The sequence below is a fragment of the Amphiura filiformis genome, chromosome 8 (assembly GCF_039555335.1).
Source record: "Amphiura filiformis chromosome 8, Afil_fr2py, whole genome shotgun sequence".
Lineage (NCBI taxonomy): Eukaryota > Metazoa > Echinodermata > Ophiuroidea > Amphilepidida > Amphiuridae > Amphiura > Amphiura filiformis.
The window spans coordinates 24793089-24818892 of record NC_092635.1 but is presented as its reverse complement, the minus strand read 5'-3'; the positions used below and the strand labels follow the sequence as shown (position 1 = coordinate 24818892).

Genomic DNA, 25804 nt, shown 5'->3' with positions numbered 1-25804 from the left:
AGATCGACAAAAACAGCACCAACATAATTTCCATTATCTATTTCCATGTTCCATTTATCAATTGTTTTAATAAGAGCTGTGCATGTAGAGTGGTATTTTCTGAAAGCAGATTGAGCAGTATACAAAATATTATTATCAGAAACATATTTATACAGTTGCTTATGAACGAGCTTTTCCAAAATCTTTGAACAAACCGGTTGAATAAGGTATGATTCTACAAAACAGGAGAAACTTCAAATTTTCATGGCCATCCCTATTTATAGTGAAAGCTAAATTTCTTTAAATCATTTAAGGTTAGCAACTATTTTAAATTGTTGCGTTTGGTAGTTCACAACATCTTGCGATCGGTAGTGAGCAAAAATTGCAATTGATTATTTCATAGCGAGTGTGTAGAAGAATTCAAATATCACAGATATACTTTTATAAGTTCTGTGGTTCTTGAGTTATTTTGCAAAGTGGGCTGAAACAACAACACTTTTGTTAAACGTACATAACTCATTAACAATAATAAATTAAGCAAGTTTTCGAAGTATATGATTTGTAGAATGAACTTTTGCAAAACATCAAAGTGTTATTTTTCAATAATGTATTGTATTTATTTATTTATTATTTTATTTATTTAGATAATGAAAATTCTTTTGGCTGCTTCGACCAACAATACTTCGTCTACCCTTAATGAGCAATTTCTTCACACAAAAAAATAAATTTGAAATCTTCAATGAGCTGTTTGTCTCAAATTAATAGATTTGAAATATGATTTGAATTCTTTATTTGAAGTCTTATACGCTCATCACTCATAGTATCAATTGTGATAATAATTTCCTGTAATCAATTTTTCTCAAAATATAATAATACACTGGTAACAAACGTTATGTATACAAGGAATCCAGTTATTACACTGGAATTTCAGTGACAAGCAGTCAGGGCAAGCGGTACCTTATTTATGATAAGAAAAGAGGTACCGCTAGAATAAACCCATCTCATAGCATACATAATAATAAACCACTTGTCTTGAATCACTGAAATTTCAGTGAAGTAATTGGATTCCTTGCCCCTATAACATGTATAATATACCAGTGTGTAGTTTTTTTTGAGAAAAATGCAAGATTAGTCACAAAATTTACCAGGGGATATAACCACCTTAAAAGAATAGATTGTCTATTTTTTCTTTACTTTTTATATCTTTAGATTGTAATTTTACCTGGGTCTCTATTCAAGTAGTGTGTGCAACTTTGGGCCAATGGTTAACATGGTTAAGGAAACATTTTACTTATAGTTGGGAGATAGGTCAACCCAATTCAAGGTTTTCTATTCACTGACAAATTCTAACCTCATTTTCCTGGCTTGGGCAAAAAATGCTATAAAATACATGTGAATATCTTAATACCTAATCACATTAGGAAACGAATTTGGAGAAAACCTTCTGTTAATAAAATACTATGCTGAGCCACCAGCCTGTTTTGTTTGTGTTTTTTAATGACAGATTTTCATAATTCCTTTATCAAATAATTTCAACATATTTTTGGAAATGTTACTCAGCGAAATCAGGTAAATTACATTTCTCAAAACCACCAACGCCACTGCACACCGCTGGAGTGATTGAATAATTGATTGATTGCTTGATTGATAGATTGGATGATTGATTTATTTTATACTTGTCATGAAACATCTAAATGTTAAGTTACAATGAAGGAGAAAAAAATAATAACATACATTGTATAATAATTCTTGTTTTTTTTATGAATGATTAATGATGATAGTAATAATAATAGTAGAAATAATAAACAATACTAATTGAATAATTATGGATTATAATGGGAATTGACATTCAAACACTTTGTATTCGGCGAAACACTAGTCACTACGTCTTTAGAGATGGTAAATACGTCACCTGCTTAATTATTCATAGGTACCTTGAACGGTTGGAATACATGGGTTACCGAACAAAAAAACATGCACCACCTCTTCCACAAGTTAGTCTCTTACGTTTGATTGCACATTGAGTATCCCTGGGGCAAAAGTACCTCTCTCATCCGTAATTGACAGTTTGAAAGTTCATCGTGGGATGGCTGTTACACATTGGAACTTCGCACTGTATATGATGCTGAAGAGGACCAGTATGCACGCGCGATCGGAATTATTTCATGCTTCGGGTTTGAATCGATTTGAAAAGGTCAATAACTTTCTGAGTGGTTCTACTTTGGAAAAATCGCTTTCCTAGCGGCAAGTTTGCGTAAAAGCTGGCAACCAGCTTATTTGCTTATTTTTGTTAATTTGGGTATGCTGAACTCGAATCTGTTGTCTGCCAAGCAATATTTTGAGACCGTGACCCCATAGGATCGTATAGGGGTCAAAAAATAATTTTATTCCGATAACACTTTCAAACATGCCAAATTATGCGTCGGGCCCCATGTATCCCAGATGTGTAATGTTTGTGCGTGTACGACCTGTCGTTAAGAAGTTATGGGGCACAAAAGGTCACAGGTCGTGTTGCTTGTTGTGTATGGGTTAAGCTGGGGCAAATTGTTCTCCTAGCTTAGAGGTTTTAGAATAAGAATAGTTTGCCTTATCTGCGATGTCTAGTTAGCATGTTACACATCAAAGATATGTAAGATTCCATCAATGGAATTTGTATTTATTCATCATCTATCTTCTGAACATGACATAGCAGATAAAAAAACTTTTCTTTTTCTGAATCCCGTGAACTTGAGGATCACTTTGCATCCATTTTTACGAGAATCGGACCAACTTTCATTTTTCACCCCTGTATAACATTGACCTTGGACCTGTTGAGCCTCATAACTTGGTAACTATACGGGCAAACAATGTGACCAGCTCCAACAAAACCCGGAACAAGTCGCCAGGCATGTTTTCGCCAGCTAACAGCTGGCTATCTAATTCTCGCTATTCGCAATAAGGGCGCCACCAGCGGTTTGCGATGTAATCGTGATGTATCATGGGAAAAGGTCGACATCCAAGTCCGCGCAATACGAATATTACCATGCTATTACATAGGAACACGTGACAATATTTTTTAGCTGGTCAAAATAAAGGTGTTACACGCGAATCGATACTCAATAATACTTAATAATGTGATTTGAAATGTGCACAATTAATTTTTTCTCTATCGATTTGCGTGTAATACCGTTATATTGACAAACTAAAAAATATTGTCACGTGTTCCTATGTAATAGCATGGTAATATCTTTTCCCATGATACATCACGATTTTCCCATGATACATCACGATTACATCGCAAACCGCTGGCGGCGCCCTTATTGCGAATAGCGAGAATTCGGAGATCGTCTCTGTTTGCTAAAGAGATTACAGGGTAGGGGGCCTACTAGCATTGGTTTGAATTACTTTGCGGACCTTTTTATGGTGAAAATATAATGTAATGCCTACCATTTGATTTGTAAGAAAAAGAAAGTATGTTTTGCCGTTTCAACGAATGAAAACGAGTGATAATTTCAAGAGTTGTGGTTTGAAGGAAATATGACATTAGAAGTTATATGCCAGGCCTATAATAGTTACCACAGCATATCAACGAAAGAAAATTATAGTATCCTTGTTATCAGGCGTTTTTAGATTTACATTTGCAGACCTCCTGGAGACCAACACAGCATGAGATGTGAGTGTATTGATAACAGAATTAAAATCTTTATGGATGTTAAAGTCAAATTAAAATTAAAATTCCCTTTAAAGGGAAAGCCAGCTTCAATGCAGAAGAAGTCTTGCAATTTAGTTTGGGTGGAAGGCATTTTTAGGATCACTCTTTTTTATGATCCATCATGTTTCATGACAGTCCACCAAACCATCAATGATGAGACATGCACACAGAAACAGCAAACCTGTCAACTCTTAAAAATATCCTATATCCTGTATCGTTTTATGGATAAAAATGATTCAAAATGTCCTTTATGAAATAATAATTATTGATATCCTAAACATCAGTTTTGTCTTTTCAACGGGAAAAATTCGATGCAATTTCAGGACCTATTTTTGATATGGGTATTATTTATTATATTGAACAATATCAGTCTTTATACATTTTATAATGTGCTATATTAAGTAAAAATTGCGAATTAATATAAAAATTAATATAAAATTAATGTGCATGTATAAGGCAAGTATAGGATGGCAGTTTTGAGCTAAGGGTAGCCTAAAAGGCAAAAAAGACAAAAAGACAGAACAATTTGGAGTAATTAATTAAAGAGTTGACAGGACGTTATAGGAGTTAATGTTTGGTTTGCTGTTTCTGTGTGCATGTTCTCATCATTGATGGTTTGGTGGACTGTCATGAAACATGATGGATCATAAAAAAGAGTGATCCTAAAAATGCCTGCCACCCAAACTAATTACAAGACCTCTTCTGCATTGAAGCTGGCTTTCCCTTTAAAGGGAATTTTTATTGAGTTATAGGCCTTTAGTTTAAAGATGACATTCCCATAAAAAGATCAAATTTTGGAATTTTTAATTTCATGGTATTTGACCTTGGGACTGAGTAGACTTTCAGATCCTGTAAGTACTTATTAAAAAGGGGTTTATTTAATCAATAATTGACAGTTGAACTATGATATCCATATTCAATCCTGTGTAAACCAGGAAACTAATTAGCCCAATTCTCAGAATAGCAGTTCATCAAAAATATCAAGGTATCATTTACAAAATTATCCATAACTTGAAAAATATTGATGGTATAATTTTAGTATCATTTTGAAGCTTATTGTCCCGTGCTTACATATTTATTCAAATCATGAAATGTCAAAAATGCGACTTGTTCTTGGTTTTGTCAGAACGGGACACATTTGTGTGACCTTTTGGTGAATTTAGAGCATGTTAAATTTTTGCCCCCTGTATGATTTTGTAAGGGGTTTGGGGGTCTTTTTTAGGGGTACGGGGTTCAAATATAGATTGGTAGACAAAAGTTTTGAAATCAGCATACCCGAATAATTTGGTTGCCAGCTCCGGGTGCCAGCTTTACGCGAACTTGCCGCTTGATGCTTAAATAAGCACATGTTGCCAAAACCAAAACAGAACCAGTCTCTGTGGAGACTAATCGTGCGTGTAATATCAGTGATGTGTTGAGCAGTACTTTGCTATGCTTAGGTTCATTACCTGCTTAGGGAACGCTCATAAATACCTTAGTGGAGGGCCCGGGGGGGGGGGGCGGTCAAAAAGTTTTGACCTTCCAAAAAAAAGGGGGGTCAAAAAGTTTTGGACGTGGCAAAGGGGGGTCAATAAAGTTTTGAAACCCATAAGAAGGGTGGGGGTCAAAAAAGTTTTAGTTTTTTTACTCGCTACGAAGCGCACATTGGCACAATATAGCCCCGGCTTTTTATCCAATCATGGGCGAAAATAGTATAAAATACAAAATACGCACATCGTCCAGTAGAGCTTTTTTTGAAGCTCGAAGACATGTACAGTCCCTAAAAACAAAACGGGTATAGCAACTGCAATTGTTTTTCGTCTCTGTCCCCGATATTTTATTTTGCCCTCCCCCACCAAGAAAGCTGGCTACGCCCCTAATACATCCGCGCGTGCAATAACTTGTGAGACCTGGTTTGAAAGCAATATATTATATGCCATGAGCATATGGACAATTTAGACCTAGGGCCTATACTAGACATGAGGCCTGTAAGAATGACACTGATAAAATGATAAAGCATTACCTATATTATAGGCCTATTAAAGGAAACAAGAGCAAAGTATTTTAAGTATACTTCATTGCATTGTGTGTGTGTGTGGGGGGATAAAAAGTTTGGGTGTATACAGACAAAGGGGGGAGGTCAAAAGGTTTTGAGTCCATAAAGAGGGGGGTTCTAAAAGTTTAACATACAGACAGGGGGGGGGGGGGGGAAAACAGTTTTGAAACACCGAAATCAAAATTTTCCAGTCACCCACCAAAGTATTTATGAACGTTCCCTACCAGTGGAGACTAATCGTGTGTGTGATATCACATTTAGTGATGTGTGGGCGGTACCTGGCTTTGCTTAGGTTCATTACCTGTAAACAAAGTAAGTGTAATATGTGTAAAAACTAGATTATAGCCTCTTTCAATAATAATATTATTTGCAATGCAGTCGAAAAGTACAAGTACAAGTACTTATGACAATGTTATCAGTAGTCTATCAGTCAATATGGTAACAACTGGGTTAAGTGATCACTTTTTCACGTTCTGTATAAGGAAGTCACCCAAACCAACATTTAACGAGCTTGCCGGCTCGTTTCTGAAAGATGCTGCAGAGGTCATTAAAACTCCAATAACATCTATTATTATTTAAACAAAGACTTGAAGATGTTGCAAAACAAGACTGGTATTCTGATGTAACTTCACTTGATAAGCTACGCACTTATTGCACTTTCAAGTATCAATAATGACTCCTGAAAAATATCTTTTAGATGTAAAGCACGCCTCATATAGGCGGTTTTTTTAGCTAAATTAAGGTGTTCCAGTCATATTCTCAAGATTGAAACAGGTAGAAGACTGAAATTGGATTTGGAGGACCGGGGTTGTGATCTGTGCAGGGATGGGAATATTGAAGATGAATATCATTTTGTCATGGTCTGCAAGTTTTTTGATAAGATTCGTCAAAAATATCTTCCACTCAGGTACAGATCGGAACCGGGTCCCCCAAAATTCATTTCTCTCATGAGTTCAGACACACCATCTGACATCAGTGGTCTTTCATTATTTGTTTTTCATGCTATGAAACTTCGTGAAAGGATTGAATTTATGTAATTATTTCTTCACGCTATTTATATGTCTTCCTCATATGTAATTATTATGTTTGTAGTGCAAAGGGCCAAGGGCCTATGTACAAATAAATCTAAACTAAACTATTATTACTCTCTCTATCAGGACTGAAGTGTTTCCAAGTGAAATGAAAATTGCCCAGGTCAAACCATTATATAAAAAGAAGAGCAGGTTGGAAGTAGGCAACTACAGACCTGTTAGTATTTTGTCTGTGGCCTCCAAAATTTTGGAGAAAGCAGTGTTTGTACAATTTAACAAGTATCTCACAGAAAATAACATCTTATTTAAATTTCGGTCAGGTTTTAGAGGTAAATATTCCACAGACACATGTCTTATCTATCTTCAAGATCATATCAGGAACCAAATCAGTGCTGGTCTGTTTACTGGAATGGTGCTTCTTGACATCCAGAAAGCATTCGGCAGTGTTAATCACTCTATTTTATGTCATAAGCTAACTGCTCTGGGAATGAACTCCACTAAATGGTTTGAGTCATATCTGTCATCTCAGATTGTTAATGTTAACTCTATGGCTTTAACATGTGGAGTTCCACAGGGGAGTATCTTGGGTCCCATTTTGTTCCTTTGTTACGTGAACGACATGCCTAACTGTGTTGATTGTATGCTCCTTCAGTATGCAGATGATAGCGCTCTTTTGGTTTCTGATAAAGATCCATTAAACATTGGGCAGCAGCTTAGCAAAAATCTGGAAAGCTGTAACAAATGGCTCATTGATAATAAACTGTCTCTCCACATGGGTAAAACAGAACTCATTCTTTTTGGAACAAAACGTAAATTGAAGAGTTGGCAAAATTATACCATTGAGTGTGAAGAGCAAACAATTCATGCTACTCCCTCAGTTAAATCATGGAAGAAAGAGATAAGAAGGAACCACAACGACTTCGATCGGCCAAGTTTTAATCCGCTTATCTATTGACGCATGAAAAGAAAAGCTATCAATGGTACTTCCTTTCATGTATGATCCATTTACCGCGATCGATGCTTGGCGAAATCATTACTGGAAAAAAACTATAGCAAACCCATCCACGAACAAACAAGCGCTACCCGGAAGTAAGATCAGAGCCCTGACACTGAATAATTTGCATGGCAAAATGACCCGTCTCCTCCGCAGGCAATTTGGTTTCGCTCCATCGAAATCAAGCTGGCCATGGAGGAGACTACCCTCCTTTGTGTTTGTGCATTTGTGTATGGAGAGCCTTTCTTGGAGTCCATAATGACTTAGGCTACGCTCTCAGCTAGAGTCCGACGCTGCAGTGTACTAGAAATACCATTTCTGTGAAATCGCTATAGAGCCAATCGGGAACACGTATTCAATTTATAAATATAGCATTAAATTAGTATCACCCTTGTGGCCCCCGTGCACCTATAAAATGGGCACAGCAAGTTGTCTCAAATATGAATGAATTTTAAGAAACATACGGGATATGATGAACCATTGACCTGACGCCATGATAGTGGGATCTATTAGTCGTTTTATATACAATGTATATACCGTATTGTCATAATACCAATATTTGTCATAATATATAATGAGTAATATTTAGCAACGTAAATGTGCAGTCCATATGCACAAACGAATACTGATCTTTATGATATTCAGGTTTTTGTACATCTCATATAACATGTCACGCAGGAGGTCATACGTGCTGACCTTCATCTATTGTATTTGTTCATCTGTGTATGGAGAGGATTAACGCCATTAAAACTCCATCAGTATTAGGGCGTAGTTCAGTGAACTCACCGTATTGCTATTCCAAGTACTTCGATAATACAGATAATATGTATTAATGGGTCGAGGCGATTGCATTGAAAAACCTAATAAATTATTCATAACAGTTACGTAATCAATCGATAGTGCGGACACTTTTCATTTGCAAACCACCAAAATTCGTGATCTTTTAGCGTTGGAAAAGAAACCATGTGAATAGAGTGCCCTCTCAAGAATATCAACTCTCTGGTAAGATTCTGGAATTTCACTGATGCTCTGAACATTTATAGTAGCTTTGTTTTGGGATCTACAGTCAAACTGTTTTCTTGATCGTTTTGTGTAGAAAATGTCCTTTAAAACATCGAAAAGGTCATCAAAATCGGCCGTTTTTTTGCTGAGTTTCATCTTTATCAAATAATGTAAGATTTTGATGACTTTTTCGAAGAAAAATAGATGTAAAATGTTCTTAAATAATGCACAATGTTCCGGTTGAGTCCGGTACATGAAACCTGTTTAATTTAATAGCTTATATGTGTATAATCGTAACTAGCTAACTCGTTTCAGTGCAAAAGATTGCCAACTCTGAGAAAAAAGTCATCAAAGTTCGGGAAAATTGGGCAAAATTAAAGAAAGAGATGTAGGCCATCAATGACCGATGATCACGTCACCAGAGAAAATCCTATAGGGTGCTTGCACGGAAGGTCATTAGTTCAAATCATCCTCCAGACACGCTCCAGAAGACATACAAATACATGGAGTACAATACCAATCACCCATTTAACGCAGGGTATTGATCAAAGTAAATCCTCATGAATAACAATGTCAACTAGATATAACTGCGGTCGCCTGCGACCGCGAGCATGCACAACCGCCAGGTATTTTAGAAGGTATTTTGTTTAACACCGGAAGTGACCCCTCATAACCTTTGACCCTAAATAAAAATCAATAATGTAAACGAGATCTGATTGCGTTCGCCTGCGACCGCGAGGATGCACAGCCAGCAGTGACAAATGAGTTATGACTCCGAATCTGTGAGAACCGGAAGTGATCCCTTAATTACCTTTGACCCCGCAAAAATATTACATAGTGCTTAGGATGTCATAAGGAATATTCCTGGTGAATTTTCAGCTTTATCGGAACTTATAAAGTCGCCTGCGACCGCGAGCATGCACAACCGCCAGGTATTTTAGAAGGTATTTTGTTTAACACCGGAAGTGACCCCTCATAACCTTTGACCCTAAATAAAAATCAATAATGTAAACGAGATCTGATTGCGTTCGCCTGCGACCGCGAGGATGCACAGCCAGCAGTGACAAATGAGTTATGACTCCGAATCTGTGAGAACCGGAAGTGATCCCTTAATTACCTTTGACCCCGCAAAAATATTACATAGTGCTTAGGATGTCATAAGGAATATTCCTGGTGAATTTTCAGCTTTATCGGAACTTATACATGGATTATGATTTTTTTTAATTTATGATTGACCTTTGACCCCTTTAATGACCTTTGACCTCAATGAAAATAAAACCTTATATACAACGACAAAATGCATTGTTCCACTTTTAATTAAAAAATTCTACTATGTTTAGTTGTTGAGATAAAAATTCTTGAAGTTATTTAGCTAAAACAGGAAGTTACCCCTTAATGACCTTTGACCAACAAAATAAAAAATACCATGCATACACCATGTAACACTAATTCATGTATGATGGGTATATTACTCTGGTTTGTTTACATTTTGAGATAAAAAATTTAAACTTTTTTGATAATTTTGGTTTTTGACCGGAAGTAACCCCTTAATGACCTTTGACCCCAAAACTGTAGGCATCCTAAAGACCCTAGATAATAGCAATGCATGTGTGCTAATGGCGACTCTCTGCTATGTAATTTGTAAAGACAGTGATTTTTTGAATATTTTTACAAATTTTTCAGACTTTTACCGGAAGTGACCCCTTAATGACCTTTGATTCCAATTTTGGCCATTGACCGGAAGTGGATGACATTTGACCGGAAGTTGATCATGTGACATCTGTGGCACCACCAAACGGTTATACTGACCAAGTATGGTCAACATGCCTGAAAGCATGTGGCTACGATGGCTGATCATAGTGTTGACAGAAGAAGAAGAAAGAAAGAAAGAAGAAGAACGCGGTAAAAAGAATGCACATCGCCGATGGCGGATGTGCAATGAAATGTCGGTAAAGGGAGTGAACAAAGTGAATGCGTTCGTTGTGGTTCCTTCTTATCTCTTTCTTCCATGGTTAAATACTTAGGTCTTACTATTGACCAGTGCTTGAATGGTGAAGAAATGGGTCTTGGTGTCATAAAAAAAAAACAATATTGAACAAAATTGGACAAATGGGGTTATCAAAATGCGCGTAAATAAATCATCCTTCTTTATATGTTGAAATATTGTGAAAACATTTATTAGTTCTGCATCTATAGGCATATTTAAAACAGCTGAGTTACTTTTTGTGCAGACTTTACATATATTTGTATGTTTTTGTTTTTATTTATACCTTTTTGCCCTTCTATGTATAAAGGACCCCTTCGGAAATAAGCCTTTGGGCTTAAAGGGCTATCCTGTGATATCTCCTTGCATTGCTTTTATGTGTATTATTATATGTTATTTATCTTAATGCATTTTATTCTATTTACCTTGTATTGTTGTATCATTGTATGTGCATTGTTTCTTGGTTTGTAGCTATATAACAGATAACTTATGTCTACAGCAATGTTGAGACAAATAAAACGCCAGGACACAAGAGGGGTGGCATATGGGTCATCACCATATTACTTTATTAACAAACAAGGTTAAAAAGCACACACAAAACCCAGGACATGGCCAACATGCCAGTGCAATACAACAGCATGGACCAATGCAGGGAAAACGAAACAAAAACAAACAATTACATACAAGAAATGCATAAAAATCATTTAAAAGAGCCAACAAACAGGATTAAACAATGTTCAATTTGAGGTGTTTGAGGTCATCCCACAAGGGCTCTTTCCTACAATTCCAAATGTTGTATGAGCCCAACAAAGCTAGTTTAGAAATGTCATTGGTGACCTTTTTGGTGAAAGTAGCTTTGCAAAATTTGAAAATGGAACGCACACGAGAAACGTTATCTTTACTGACCAGGCCACGAGAACCAACCTCAAAACAAACAAGATCTGTTTTCACACCCCCCATGTTAAGATCAGAAAGAAGACCGGCATATTTGTTTTGCTTACGATCATGAGATTTGTTTTTATATTTTGTTCAAAAGGAACAGTGAGTTCGGCAATCAAAGCCTTTTTGGCAGATTCATTGTACAAAAATATCTCCTTGCATTGCTTTTATGTGTATTATTATATGTTATTTATCTTAATGCATTTTATTCTATTTACCTTGTATTGTTGTATCATTGTATGTGCATTGTTTCTTGGTTTGTAGCTATATAACAGATAACTTATGTCTACAGCAATGTTGAGACAAATAAAACGCCAGGACACAAGAGGGGTGGCATATGGGTCATCACCATATTACTTTATTAACAAACAAGGTTAAAAAGCACACACAAAACCCAGGACATGGCCAACATGCCAGTGCAATACAACAGCATGGACCAATGCAGGGAAAAAAAAAAAAAAACAAACAATTACATACAAGAAATGCATAAAAATCATTTAAAAGAGCCAACAAACAGGATTAAACAATGTTCAATTTGAGGTGTTTGAGGTCATCCCACAAGGGCTCTTTCCTACAATTCCAAATGTTGTATGAGCCCAACAAAGCTAGTTTAGAAATGTCATTGGTGACCTTTTTGGTGAAAGTAGCTTTGCAAAATTTGAAAATGGAACGCACACGAGAAACGTTATCTTTACTGACCAGGCCACGAGAACCAACCTCAAAACAAACAAGATCTGTTTTCACACCCCCCATGTTAAGATCAGAAAGAAGACCGGCATATTTGTTTTGCTTACGATCATGAGATTTGTTTTTATATTTTGTTCAAAAGGAACAGTGAGTTCGGCAATCAAAGCCTTTTTGGCAGATTCATTGTACAAAAATATGTCCGGGCGTTGAGATGTAGGCAAAATATTTGGAGGTATTGTACACCCGGAAGAGGTCATGCCCTTGATGTCCGCATAAACCTTCACATCGTCGTTTTTAGAAAGGGAGATTAAACACTGAACAATGTAGTTCAGGATCGAATCGTGTCTCCAAGTATACCTCCCTTGCTTAAGGGACTCGGAACAATTATTGAGAATGTGGTGTAAAGTCTCTTTGTTTTTGCAGAGCGGACACCGAGCATTACTCCGCTTGCCCCAGGTTTTTAGATTGGAAAGGGCAGGCAAGAAGTCGATGGAGGAGCGGACAGCAAATGACAAGACCCCTTTGGGAAGATCATAAATTATAGAACGCCAGTTAAGATCAGATTGTTCAGCACATATAACCTCAAGCATTCTCCCTTGCTGTAATAAGGGACGAACATAGTCTCTCCAATAGTCCGTGCGATTGTTTTTGAGAATGCTTTGAATGGTCTTTTCGATGGCGGATCATCTATTTGAAGGTTGAATCTCAATAGCCTCAGCAACAATTGAATTGCTAGTGCGAATGCCATTACGGGCCATCTTTTTTGTCCACTTCGATTCGCGTTCTAACTTGGACTGAAGCGCATTCTGCACACGATCATCAGCGAAGGTGACTGATCTGCCGTAAAGGAGGGTATGGCTTTCTAGATATATGTCCGATATGCGTTTCATATTCAAGCCATCTGGACTGAAAATGATAGCTAGAGTTGGCCCACAAGGTTTCATTTGGAGCCAAGATTTGATGGCGTTCGTATGTGTATGATCAAGGGTTTCGAGCTGAGAGTCGGTGAGTTCATGAGTCATGAGAAGATACCGAATAGATGGGATTGAATATTCGGTATAGATCCTAAGCTTGAACTCATTGCGAATTAAGGATGAGTTGATCCCGGGGGGCACTCGAATTTTTTTTTTTGGTAGGGGTGTGCCACCGCCAGTTTCGAACTTGAGGTCTAAGGAACTGATCGGCCAGCCAAAAAGGAGGGTCTAGGGAACTGATTGGCCGGTCAAAAGGGGGTCTTGGGAACTGATTGACTGGCCAAAAGGGGGGTCTTGGGAACTGATCGGCCGCCAAAATCTGAAAAATCTCGGAAACTAAACCCGCAGGCCAAACCAGGGTTCAATTTTGTTGCGTTTTTGCCACAGATTTTTGAAGGAATCGATTTCACTTTGAATTGTGCATTAAATTATTAATCGGGAAAATCATTAATGCAAAATAGGTCTGGTTTGGCCCATTATACGATGGAAACCTCAACAAAGCAAAACAGCATTCAAATCAAAATTACTAGACCCTGTAGACCTACAATCTATGCTATAAGCCTACTGATAATTATAGCAGCATTACAAAAGCCCACCATAAAAACAAACCCACAAGAATTATTTTTTTCAGTGCCGAATAGAAAAACATTTAGACTACATTGAACTGTCATGCTTATACCATGAGATGATTGAGTGAAGTGTGCAGAATTTGACAGCCATTCCACTCCCGATTTCACTAGACCAGTAGATCGTAAATTACCTTTTAATTCATTGTTTATGGAGAGCTGCAAGGATGTGTACATAATTATTAAGGTACTTTTCCTCATATTTGGCAATTTTATTCCAAAAAGAGATCTCAAAATCATTTATTTCTAGCTAAATGTTCACCAGCTGGACTCTCGCGATCGTCATTGCTGCAATGTTTATTTATTATCAGTCAACCAGTGTTGCCACTACTAAAGGAGCCCAAAATCCCACCCAAAGTTCACCTTATTCCTTACAATGTGTTTCAATGGGGAAGAAATTAATGGAAAATTCTCTTTGAAGTGTTTGGGCTCGCAAAAGTAGCTTTTGGGTCTGCTTTTGGGCTTGAAATAGTAGGACAGAAAACACGTCTCTCAAGATGCCGATGAGAGCGGAAATCGATGGTCTATTGGGGCTTCAGAGCGGGCAAACAATGAATTCAGAGGGTCTAAGGAACGGCCAGTGGCTCTGAAAAAGGGGGTCGTCGCCGCGGCACATACCCGTATAGCTGGGAAATGTGAGTGCCCCCCCCCCCGGGGAGTTGATGTTCTCAATCATTGCAGACAACTTGGATTTCACCACCTCGAAATGATCACTGGTTTTGTTACATAATGTTATTAAAACACCAAGAAACTTTTCCGGAGCATCTTTAACGGACTTCAGCCTGTGTTCACCAATGGAAAACTCAATCGCTACTGGTTTGCCACAGTATCATAGATTTATAAATATCCAAGGTTTTATAATGAGATCCTATGCGTGATATAAGCATGATATCAAGGGATGTCCTTTTTGCTCCATGTGCAAACTTTTTCTAGGGAGGGGGGAGGTGCCGCAAGATGTATCATGCATATTCATGTAAATATAATTTGGGATTATTGACTTCCTTGACTCATTTCCTATCAGATCAATGTATTAACATATGTGATGCGATCAAGCAAAATCAGTCGGAACTCGAAAATATGAAATTTTCAGTTTATTATATGATAGTAAAAAACATTTACAAAGCTGCATTTGCCAGAAAACCACACTAATAGTTAAGTGAAAAAACTCACTTTGGTGACCACTCTCTGGCTAGTAAGGTTTGACGATTGATTCGACTTCTATGGACCATTTAGAAACAAAATAGCCTCCATGTCCCTCGCGAAAATCCCGGCATTTTTCGCTAGAGGCCAAAATCCAAAATGGCCGCCGCCACCATTTTGAAAATGTAAGTTTTGAACCAGAGAACCTATAATCATGCACAAAGACACTTTATCGGATATGTCGAGTACAAGGATTCCGATTCTGACATTAGTTTGACATTACGGCATCATTTTCACCCAGAAATCCAAGATGGTGGCCAGCACCATCTTGAAAAATTTAGTTTTGAACCAGAGGACCTAAAATCGTGTAAAAAGACACTTTTTTGCATTTGTCGACCACAAGGATTTTGAATCTGACATTATTTTGACATTACGACCTCATTTTTACCCAGAAATCCAAGATGGCGGACGCCATCTTAAAAAAAAAAAAGTTTTGAACCACAGTACCAAAAATCGTGTACAAAGACACTTTTTTCGGGTAAGTCGACCCCAAGAAATCCGAATCTGACATTAATTTGACGTTATAACATAATTTTTGCCCAGAAATCCATGATGGCCCCCATTTGGTAGAGCGTAAATTTGATTTTTGAATGAGAGCAGAAGCATAAGTGTGTCATTTCCGCCTTATCTGGGGTTCATGTCCCTTATATGGGGTTTAAACTGCCTTAACCTGGGTTTACATCCCTTATTTAGGGATAAGGCACCTTATCTAGGGTTTAGATGCCTTATCTGGGGTTTAGACTGCCAGGACTGGGGTTTACTTCTCTTATTTTAGGCTTATGTCCCTTATTTAAGGATAAGACACCTTATCTAGGGTTTAGATGCCTTATCTAGGGTTTAGATGCCTTAAAACAAATCAAATATTAACTCCTTTAACTTCCTGTCAACTCTCTAATTTATTACTCCATACTTTACAAATCTTGGATTTGTGTTTTGAATGTATACTTCAGAAGAAGCCAAGCGTGAAGGAATGTGAAGGCACAGGTGATTAATCACTCGCAGCATATTGGTATTAAACAGCCTCCTGTCACACTTTCACGATATCCGACGGGTACCTATTCAAGCGCTACGAAGCGTGCCTCTTCACACCTTTCGAAATACTTACTATTAATAGTGTTGCCTTGTGTTGCGCTCCGTTGTCGAGTTACTTAGGCTACTATTTCCTCTTACTTAATAAAAAGAAACGAAACAAGTTTTAAAATTCTACCAAGGGTCCACCGGGGTTCGAACCAGCAAACTTTCGACCCATAGTCGAAGCACAACACACTATGCTACAAGTGGTTGTGCTAGAAAGTCGTCTATTTATTATACTTATTGTTTACGGAATAAAGCGCGCGCACACGGTATACTATTACTAGTATACCAATGAACAACCCTAACCGTAATCATAACCCTAACCTTAACCCTAATCCTAACCCTAACCCTAACCCTAACCTAACCCTAACCCTAATCCTAACCCTAACCCTAACCCTAACCCTAACCCTAACCCTAACCCTAATCCTAACCCTAACCCTAACCCTAACCCTAAACCTAAACCTAATCCTAATCCTAACCCTAACCCTATTATGCTGGTCCTAGTGAGCTGCGCCGGGCTGAACAGGTACGACGGGCAAAACAGGCACCTGCTAAACGCTTGCAGCGGGTTAGCCAGTGCCTTTTATAGCGCTTAGTAAGCGATAAAAGTGTGACAACGGGTGCATTAAATGTTTGCTGCTGCGCGAAGGAGTGTGAGGGCGCAGGTGATTACTCGCAGCGTTGTTGTTTCTTTCTTGCTGTCTGTTCAATAAGCTTGGATTTTTGTATTTTTTAAATATTTGAAAAAATAAAAAATTGTGGTCATCAATGAAAAGTGTTAGCACAGCCTTAGACCCAACGTGATTTTTTTTTTTTTTGTCATTATATTTTTTATTGGAAAAAGCAAACATAAGAATAATATCGTCGGGTGCATCACATACTGGTCTATCTTGAATTTTTTTACTTTTCTGAGAAAATTGTGTATAGTTCTTTTTTGCGAAGCTCTTCTAATTCAACAAATTACAGACCTCAATTTATCCTAAATAATTAGTTACAAAATATTAAATTTGAACTATCTATGATTTTTACAAAATACGGTTTTCACATACTATTCTCGAAAAAACACGCATTTATAGAAAATCTCAATTGAAAATCTGCGTATTAAGTTTACCTTTCTATAATTTAATTAGATTATGGATTTTCATGAATGTGGTTTTAAATTAAAGCATATACCTAACAGATTTATTTAAGTGGAATCTTTAATTATATTTACGTATGCAATATTGCTTAAAAACTACACGTAAGTTGTAGTTCTGTATGTGAAATAGTTAATTTCCCGATATCGTATTTAAAGTGCATTACATACTGGTCTATCTCGATAAGCTTCGAGATAGACCAGTATGTGATGCGTCTAAAGTCACGTCACCGTTCGCGAACTTGAGATAGCCCACAAGATAGACCAGTATATGATGCACTTTAAATACGATATAGGGAAATTAACTATTTCACATACAGAACAACAACTTTAGTGTAGTTTTAAGCAACATTGCATACGTAAATATAATTTACTTTACAAGAATTGTTTTCTGTAGAAGCCATTGTTTTAAATAATATTTTCTTGTACGAAAGTTCTTTCAAAAATGTCCTTCTCATAGTTTGTATTCAGCAAACAAAACGAAATAACAAATTGCAAATATGTGTGTAGTTTAATAATAGGCCTAGGCCCCCACCTTCTCATATCCAATAAATAAATAAATAAATAAATAAATAAATAAATAAATAAATAAATAAATAAATAAATAAATAAATAAATAAATAAATAAATAATGTATTTATATAAGCTGGATATATTCTGAAAACCTTAGCTCATCTTCACCATGTTCACATTTTAAAAATAGCGTAATACCGTATTTCAACAGCGGGGTTTCACATTAGAGAAAGAATTTGGAGAAAACCTGATAATTACAAACACTCGCTGAGAAGCAAGACCTTCCCTGTAAGCTTTTAATCCGATAAGCTGATTATCTATTTGTTTTCATGAATTGGAAGACATTCTTTGATGTATTACTGGGCTCAATCATCTGAAATTACTGGAGCGTGAGCCACCCAGGCTGATGGCTCAGCATAGTATTTTATTGTCAGAAGGTTTTCTCCAAATTCATTTCCTAATGAACACGACACAAATATAACTATTTTGCTGGACAAAACTTCCTGATGCGGATGGTCGAATAAATACTTTCTCAGCCCATCTATTTATTATGACATGAGTCCCCATTGCAATGGATTGATTCAAAAAAGACGTTCTACGGCTTTTTATAATTTTTATCGCGGGAAAAGTTCAATTTGAAAAGAAATGGGGTTTTTATATTGAACTTTGGAATTTGAAAAGTACAAATCACGTTGGGTGTAAGACTGTGCTAACACTTTTCTTTGATGACTTTGACCACATTTTTTTATTTTTTCAACTATCATAAAAAAACAATAAAATTTACCATTAATTTATGATTACATACAGGCAAAAATGGTTAAAACAAAGTGTTGAACCATTGACGGCCTGTGGTTGAACGTTCAAAAGTACTTCAATTCCCCCCCCCCCAAAAAAAATCCTGGTGCCGCCACTGATGACAGACGTTGTAGAGGTCCAATTTTAAACTTAGTGTCCCACAGAAGATTATTTCTCCCATATTCTGCAGGCATTTGGAGAACCGGCATGTACGTGTTTGTAGCGATAGCGCTTCAAGCGCCAGAGGCTTATAATAGCTATCTTGGTGCTAACCTGTCATCGCGAGTGTTATCAGACTATTACTGCTGTTAATGCCTAGATTGTGCATATTTTTTCCAAAACTTATCAGAAAATACCCCTTCCCCTCTGAAGCTTACAATACTATGCCCAATAATGCACAAATTTCATTATTGCGCCAACCCTAATTAATCCATTCAATCCGTTTGAACCATTTGAACTTGGCCTTTTTTACGAGATTTAAAGTGTGATATTTTGACTCGGTTCATTGCAGGAAGCACGTTTCATCTTCTTTTCCGAAGTTCGTGAAGGTGTATGTATTCTTATATGTACTATTGAGAGCTAAATGGATCCAACTGTGTATTCTCAGGTACGTATAGTTCAGATAATGAACTGAGTCCAATGAATTAGTCAACATGGTCAAGATAATCCCTGGGAGATAATCGCACGTGCCGTGGAGTTATTGCATTTCAAAATGCAATAACTCCAAGGCAAATGCGATTACCTTGACGAATGCATTTGCACGAGTACATTATATGTCATATACTTCGAGTATATCAGTTAAATTTTAAAAAAAGGCATTAGCGCCAATCCGGCTTGATACGTGTGGGGTGTGTGTGTGGGGGGGCAATGGGCATGAATTGTCAAAAAGTGGCTGAAAAGAACAACAACAACAAAAAACCGGGCCATTTACCGAAAGGTGGGGATTGTTAACTAATAGAAATTCGTCGTAGAAGTGACGTAATGATTGGATTAACTACAATAGATGAATACAATTTTTGAATAGATCGCCCTGCACTACAAGCAGATTGCAATAATCACCTGTGTAGGTACGGTCAGCAAGCATAGATTGAACACAATAGCGCTCTTTTCAAAGATACTAATCTTACAGGTGCGAGTGATCAGCCTTTCTTTGACATCCGATTAATTACGTCACTTCTACGGCGAATAAGCGACTGATATCACGTGGCGATTCAAGTGTGTGTAGGTCTAGGTCGAGACAATAGTAAATATGCTTAGAAAAAAAGGCAAAAAAATAGTCCTGGCTGCCATTGTCTCAATACAAGATAAGATGTGCTAAAACGTTCTTGTCATGTGGGGCAGGATTAGAAAAAGGGATGTAAGGGATAAACTGTGCATATGAGATATGGGTTCAAGTGAGGGAAATGTTCACTCCGTGAACAACAGCCATTGCACATCTGGGTTCAGGTATGGTGCGGTAACCGCCTTAGTTTTATTGATTCCTTTTAGAATTGGTTTCTGGGAGATGGCGTTAATCGAGTACCACTGACGATCGTCACCAATAACCAGATACCACGTACAGGTACAAGCCGCGGTATGATCGTGTGCATAGCACTTTCTATGATAGCCGTTGTGTTGGGGCTGGCTGCAATCGGGATTACTATCAGCCTTTCATTTCCAGGTGAATGTAACACTACGCTTTTTCGCGGGTTAACCGCGTATTACTAGGACTTTGTACAAACTGACTATGCAACAAAATGAAGTTTACTCTAATTGTTATTGCACCCAAGGTGCCATGATAAGAAAAAACACCCAAGTCCGGCATACAAAATGACCCCTCACGAAGTCTCCGAAATCCTAATCGTCATACCTAATATAGTTTGATAGTTTAACCCACTCATTTGCATGTAAAACTTGCCCTCTTTACCAGGTAAATCTAACTGAAGGAATTAAATGATACACACTTATTTTTAGTTTTCTCAAAATCACTTTCCATGGACTTGGGTGGGTTTTGTATTCATGTATTCAATTTGGAAAATAGAATTACACAAGTATGCCCCTTATTTTTTGGTTTGATATTTATATGTCTGTCAAGATCATTTTTTTTAGCCACCAGATAAGCTTTGTTCCAATAAAATTGATGGTATACAAGTGAGGAAGATATGGTCAATTATTATGTAACCTAGTCTTAAACCACTGGGGCCACTTTTGTCAAACACATGGAGACTGAATAGAGTTGAACCATGGGCCAGTTTAGTTGGTCGGTGCGCTTATGATAGGTAGTTTTAAACAATGGGTTTTCGAAGTGGTAGAAGAGATTAGATAATTTTTATTATGAACCTAATCATACCTGCCGTTGCTTGAACATGATTAATATTATGTTTACATGGTGTATTGTGCTGAACTTAATTTCAAAACTTTTATTTTGTACTTATGGATGCAAAAATTGTTCTTAGTTTTACCAATGATAATACCGTAGGGATATGAGAAATTACTTTATTCATATGCTAATTTGAAAGCACTATCATGACCTCATTTATTAAATTTAAAAAAAATATCGTATTATTATTTAGTACATCTTAAAGGAGTATTTCGTGGTCCTAGCATCCTCTTTTTATGTCATTTTTCAGTAGTTATCCACGAAAAAAGATTATTTCCAAAATTTCAGTTGATTCCAATTTTGCGTTTGCGAGTTATACATGATTATGTGTATTACACTGCTCCATAGACAATGTGTTGTAATTTCGTTCTAGTGCACCAGAACGAAATTCAAATTTCACGATATCTTTGCTAAACGAATTAATCTGCAAGAAATATTTTGTACATAAACATTATATAGCCAGAGGTTTCCAGTGATATAAAAATCTCACCTTTTTTTGAGAAAAGTGGGGGGATGAGGCTGTGGATCACGAAATGCCCTTTTAATTATATGAAGAAAACTGCTTATAATTCTTTTGTGTCAGTTCTTTGATGTTTAATGCACAATAGGCATAAAGTAATGACGTGGTGCAAACTTGATATGCGTAAACATAAAGAGGCCACACGTTTTGTGGACGATTTAGTTAATCGGACCATAGACTCTGAAGACATAGCTTTTGAACTCAAGCTAGCAAAGGAACCAACTAAACGTCTTCTTTTAGCCAAGATATCACTGATTGTATTGCATATAACATTGGTGCCATTACTCTTTTTGTTTTTTCCCGAGAAGTCAAAATGCAATTGTATAAATTTTAATGTTACTTTTCCAGCTGCAGGCTCTGGTGCACTGTTCGTATTGTTGTGGGCATTAATGTTCTGATTAGTTTAAACACTTTTGCTTTAGGTTTGCGTAGACATTTGCACTCTTAGCACTTTGCACTTTGTTTCTTGCTTTGCACGGTCGTCCTGACTGGACTAATTGAAGACCCACTCACAGTGATTTTGTTTGCTTTGGAGATCCGGCCCGGAGTCTATATTATAATTTGGTTGTGATATATTTTGATTTTGTGTTGTGCCTGGATTAACAATAAATCGAATCAAATGAAATCATTCACCACCTAGAATTTTGGGTGCCGATTGAAAGAACTGTCCAGTGTCCACTCCTTATATATTAAATATGAAATATTCAGTTTCTTATAGGATAGTCAAAAGCATTTACAAAGCTGCATTTTGCAGAAACACCCATTGAAATTGAACAACCAGTTCCAAAGAGAAATCAAAGAGTTTCCAAAACAACAGGAAGCAAAAGTAAATATCACCTTTGTTTGGCTACATCTCAAAATCAATATTTCCGAATTCCGACTAATTTTGCTTGATCGCATCATAATAATAATCTCTTTGGTTCCACAGAAGCACACCTATTACTGCATATATCCAATCTTGACTGCTACATTACTGATAGAATTGTCATAAAATATTCTTGCTCTTTTTATTATCTTTTAACCAACAGGACAATCAGCCGATAATACTGTGTCAGGTAATAATAATCTTATTCAACCATGTTAATTGATATAAGTCGATCGTTCTCCATTTACATTGTGCGGTTTTATTTTAAAACAATGTGCATATACGAGGTTTGATCTATAATATAATGAAAGTTGACCTTTGACCCCTTATATCGAATATTTAGATGGAATTTCTTGATCACATCAAAGACCCTTTGATCACATGAAGAATGTACCGCACAGTGTCATCGCCCCAATATCTTCATGGCAGGAATCGCCATGATAGTAGGTTGAATCCACAGACACGCATGGCCATTTTGTTCCGACCTGTTTGAGACGCATCATGGGCCGAGGGATATCCGAACGCCCTCAATATTTTTCAAAATTCTTTTTTTTTTACACGATTATATTGTATTTTATTAAACCAATATACCTTGCAAAAATCAAGACTCTAGGTTATGTCAAAATGCAAGATTTTGAATAAAACGCAGGAACCGTCATTTTATTATAACGATTAGTCGAACGCATACCCCGGGATGCATACACGATGTTCATGTTACACACAATACGTACCGTACATGGCGTCCTGACGGTGATCTACACAACAAAGGATCGCACCATAACACGACCGAAGGAATGATACGTATTGGCAACATCGGCGCTGGTAGTAAATTCCAATTTTCTTTGTTTTGCCTTAGTTGTTCGGCTCAATAATAAAAGGGGATATATCTGACAGTAAAAGCTAACATTTATTGGCAAAGAATTGCTAATATATTTTGTATGAAAATGTTATGACATGGCTTTAATATTGAGTTGCATACTGCTCCAGTGGTTTGGATATTGGAAATAAAATACGGGTATCCAAACGACACGTAGAGCATGGTAATCACATGGGGATGACCGTCCGGTTGAAGCTGGCACTTTTTGTTTATACCATGTAAAAGAGACATATATCTCGGGTCTACAAAACAAGAAGAGCTACAAGAACTTTCCTCAGATGCCAAAATCTCAATTTTGATGGCGGTGAAGTGGGGGAAAATAAGGCTGTCGATGATTACATTTTTCTGTGATCTACTGTTTCTCGAAATTTTCAGCTTTAAGTTCCTGCACTATTTATGGATGTATTCATTGATGGGTTTTTATTCTCATTCAATACACTGGTATACCTTTTAATTCAAAAACCCAAAATATGTGAAAGAAAAAACACGTCAAAATACCTTCGCTTGATCAAAATTGTCAAGAAATAAATAAAGAAAGACTTTTCTTTCGGAGCTAAATAATAATGTAAAGAAGATATTGTCTGTAAACAATATAATCCCTTCACATGTGAACATGTACTGTAGCCTCGACTTCGAGTAGCCTATCTAAGGCAAAATATAATTAAAATCATGATTTGTCTCAGTCCCAGCCGGTTTGTGTTCCTCCGCGACAACCTCATAGTACGTCTTTCCTGATTGGCTGAATTAACGCAGTAAAATAAGGCAAGTGCAGGCCTGGCAAGTGGACAGCCATGCGGTGATTTGAGTCGCTGACATGAAAGGCGATATAAGACGATTGTCGCCAATGGCTGCAAGCTAGCGTACATTTTTCGTACAAATCTACTAAGTACGATGTTTGTGTCACTTACACAAGTCACGCCCTAATTCATCAGCCATATGGGTTCCATAGCCAATTGAAAACCCTTTCATTTGGAAATTCATTAACCAATTAGCGATCGTCATTTCGGGGTTGTCGCAAGACGGTTTGTTTAGTGACGAAGGAGCACAAATCGGCTGGGATCGAGACTAAATCATGATGCATTTTCATTCATAGATACCGATGGAGATACAGTTGGAGATACATTAGATAACTGCCCTCTTATATCAAATGTTGGCCAGGCCGACGCAGATAGCGACGATGTTGGAGACGCGTGTGACAATTGCGTCAACACCGCCAACCCCGATCAGGTTTGTGGACAATAAAGCTTTCGATACACATGGGAGTGATTGACTAGCGACGCCCTTGTACCGTGCCGTTCGTACCGCGCCGTTGTGACAAGATCGCGCTCTGAAGTTCTAAAAATAACAAACTCGGTCAAAACCTTAATTTGGGCCCAACTGCGCAGTCTCGGTGTAAGTTCAAAGTTCACTTTTTTCCCCACATAGTTTTCTCAGTCGTCAATGCTGATGGTTGACGAATGAGGGCAGCAGTCTATACCGCCACGTAGAATCGCGCTGTCAGCTATGGGGAAATGGGGGTATTAATCCTTGCCGACGGTGCGAGGAAAACTCTGCGTCTCATCTGAGGGTCGCGTGCATGTCGCATGTAGAATGTCTTTAAAATGCGCCCATCCTTAGATTAATAAACGTACAGATTGGACTTTTCCATGCCTGTGCCCTCTAAGGGTACGCGAAGTTTCTTTGCGCTATTTTGAATTTACTCACGCGGTACCCGACTTAGCGTCGATCCCCATAGGCAAAACACCATGATTCCGTGGTATGCGCCCATCATCAATGTCGTGCTTACATGATAACGAATACCTCGAGCGCATTCCGCGGGAAAACGAATACCCCCAATTTTTGCTCCATGCCAGTATCAAGATGGCGGTCGAGTCCTGGTTCTCCTTCTCTAACTCTGTGATAGTACTGCTACTACCCGGGTAAATAGTAGTATAATTTTCCGCTGTCATGGGTGGTCATGGCAACAACCCAACTATCTTGCTGTGGCACTAAATCGATCCAATCTTATATGAAAATATGCAATTAAAAACCATTTGGTAACCATACCGGTAAATTAAAAATGGTGGTAAATTACCGGTAAATTACGGTAAATTACCGGTATCGGTAAAAATGGTAAAATAATTAAATTAAGTAAATTATAAAAAGAGTTAAATTGAACGATAAACATAATAAAAATTCAAGTCTTTTTAAAGTAAGAGCTACATAGATACTTGTTTTATTGAATATACCTTTCAAGATGAAAATGAGTTTCATAAAAGCTGAAGTTGAAAGAAGTGAAACAAAAGTCATTTAGTATTTACGTACAAGTTTTTTTTGCAAGCGTTTCAATGTTTTCTCTCATAACACACGGACACAGAGCCTGTCTAGCCACTTGGCACTACACTATGACATCTGAGAAAACTACATTCCGTTTTTATGCAATCACATACACGCTTTCATTAAAATTAAATCCTCAGGTAGTGTTCAATTGAAATTTCCACTGTAGACCTCATGACTAATGGTAATGAACCTGGTCATTCATATT

General features: G+C 37.3%; 1 protein-coding gene across 4 annotated transcripts in view; it reads left to right on the top strand.

The window, feature by feature from the left end:
* Positions 1-25804, top strand: part of LOC140158242 (uncharacterized) — an 82090-nt gene that overhangs the window by 5157 nt on the left and 51129 nt on the right. For all 4 annotated transcript variants that reach the window (XM_072181356.1, XM_072181357.1, XM_072181358.1 and 1 more), the window contains exons 2-5: positions 19171-19266; positions 20148-20319; positions 22567-22593; positions 24374-24507. In XM_072181356.1, coding sequence (XP_072037457.1) covers positions 19243-19266; positions 20148-20319; positions 22567-22593; positions 24374-24507 — 357 coding nt within the window. In that variant the 5' untranslated portion in view covers positions 19171-19242. The remainder of the gene's footprint in view (positions 1-19170; positions 19267-20147; positions 20320-22566; positions 22594-24373; positions 24508-25804) is intronic.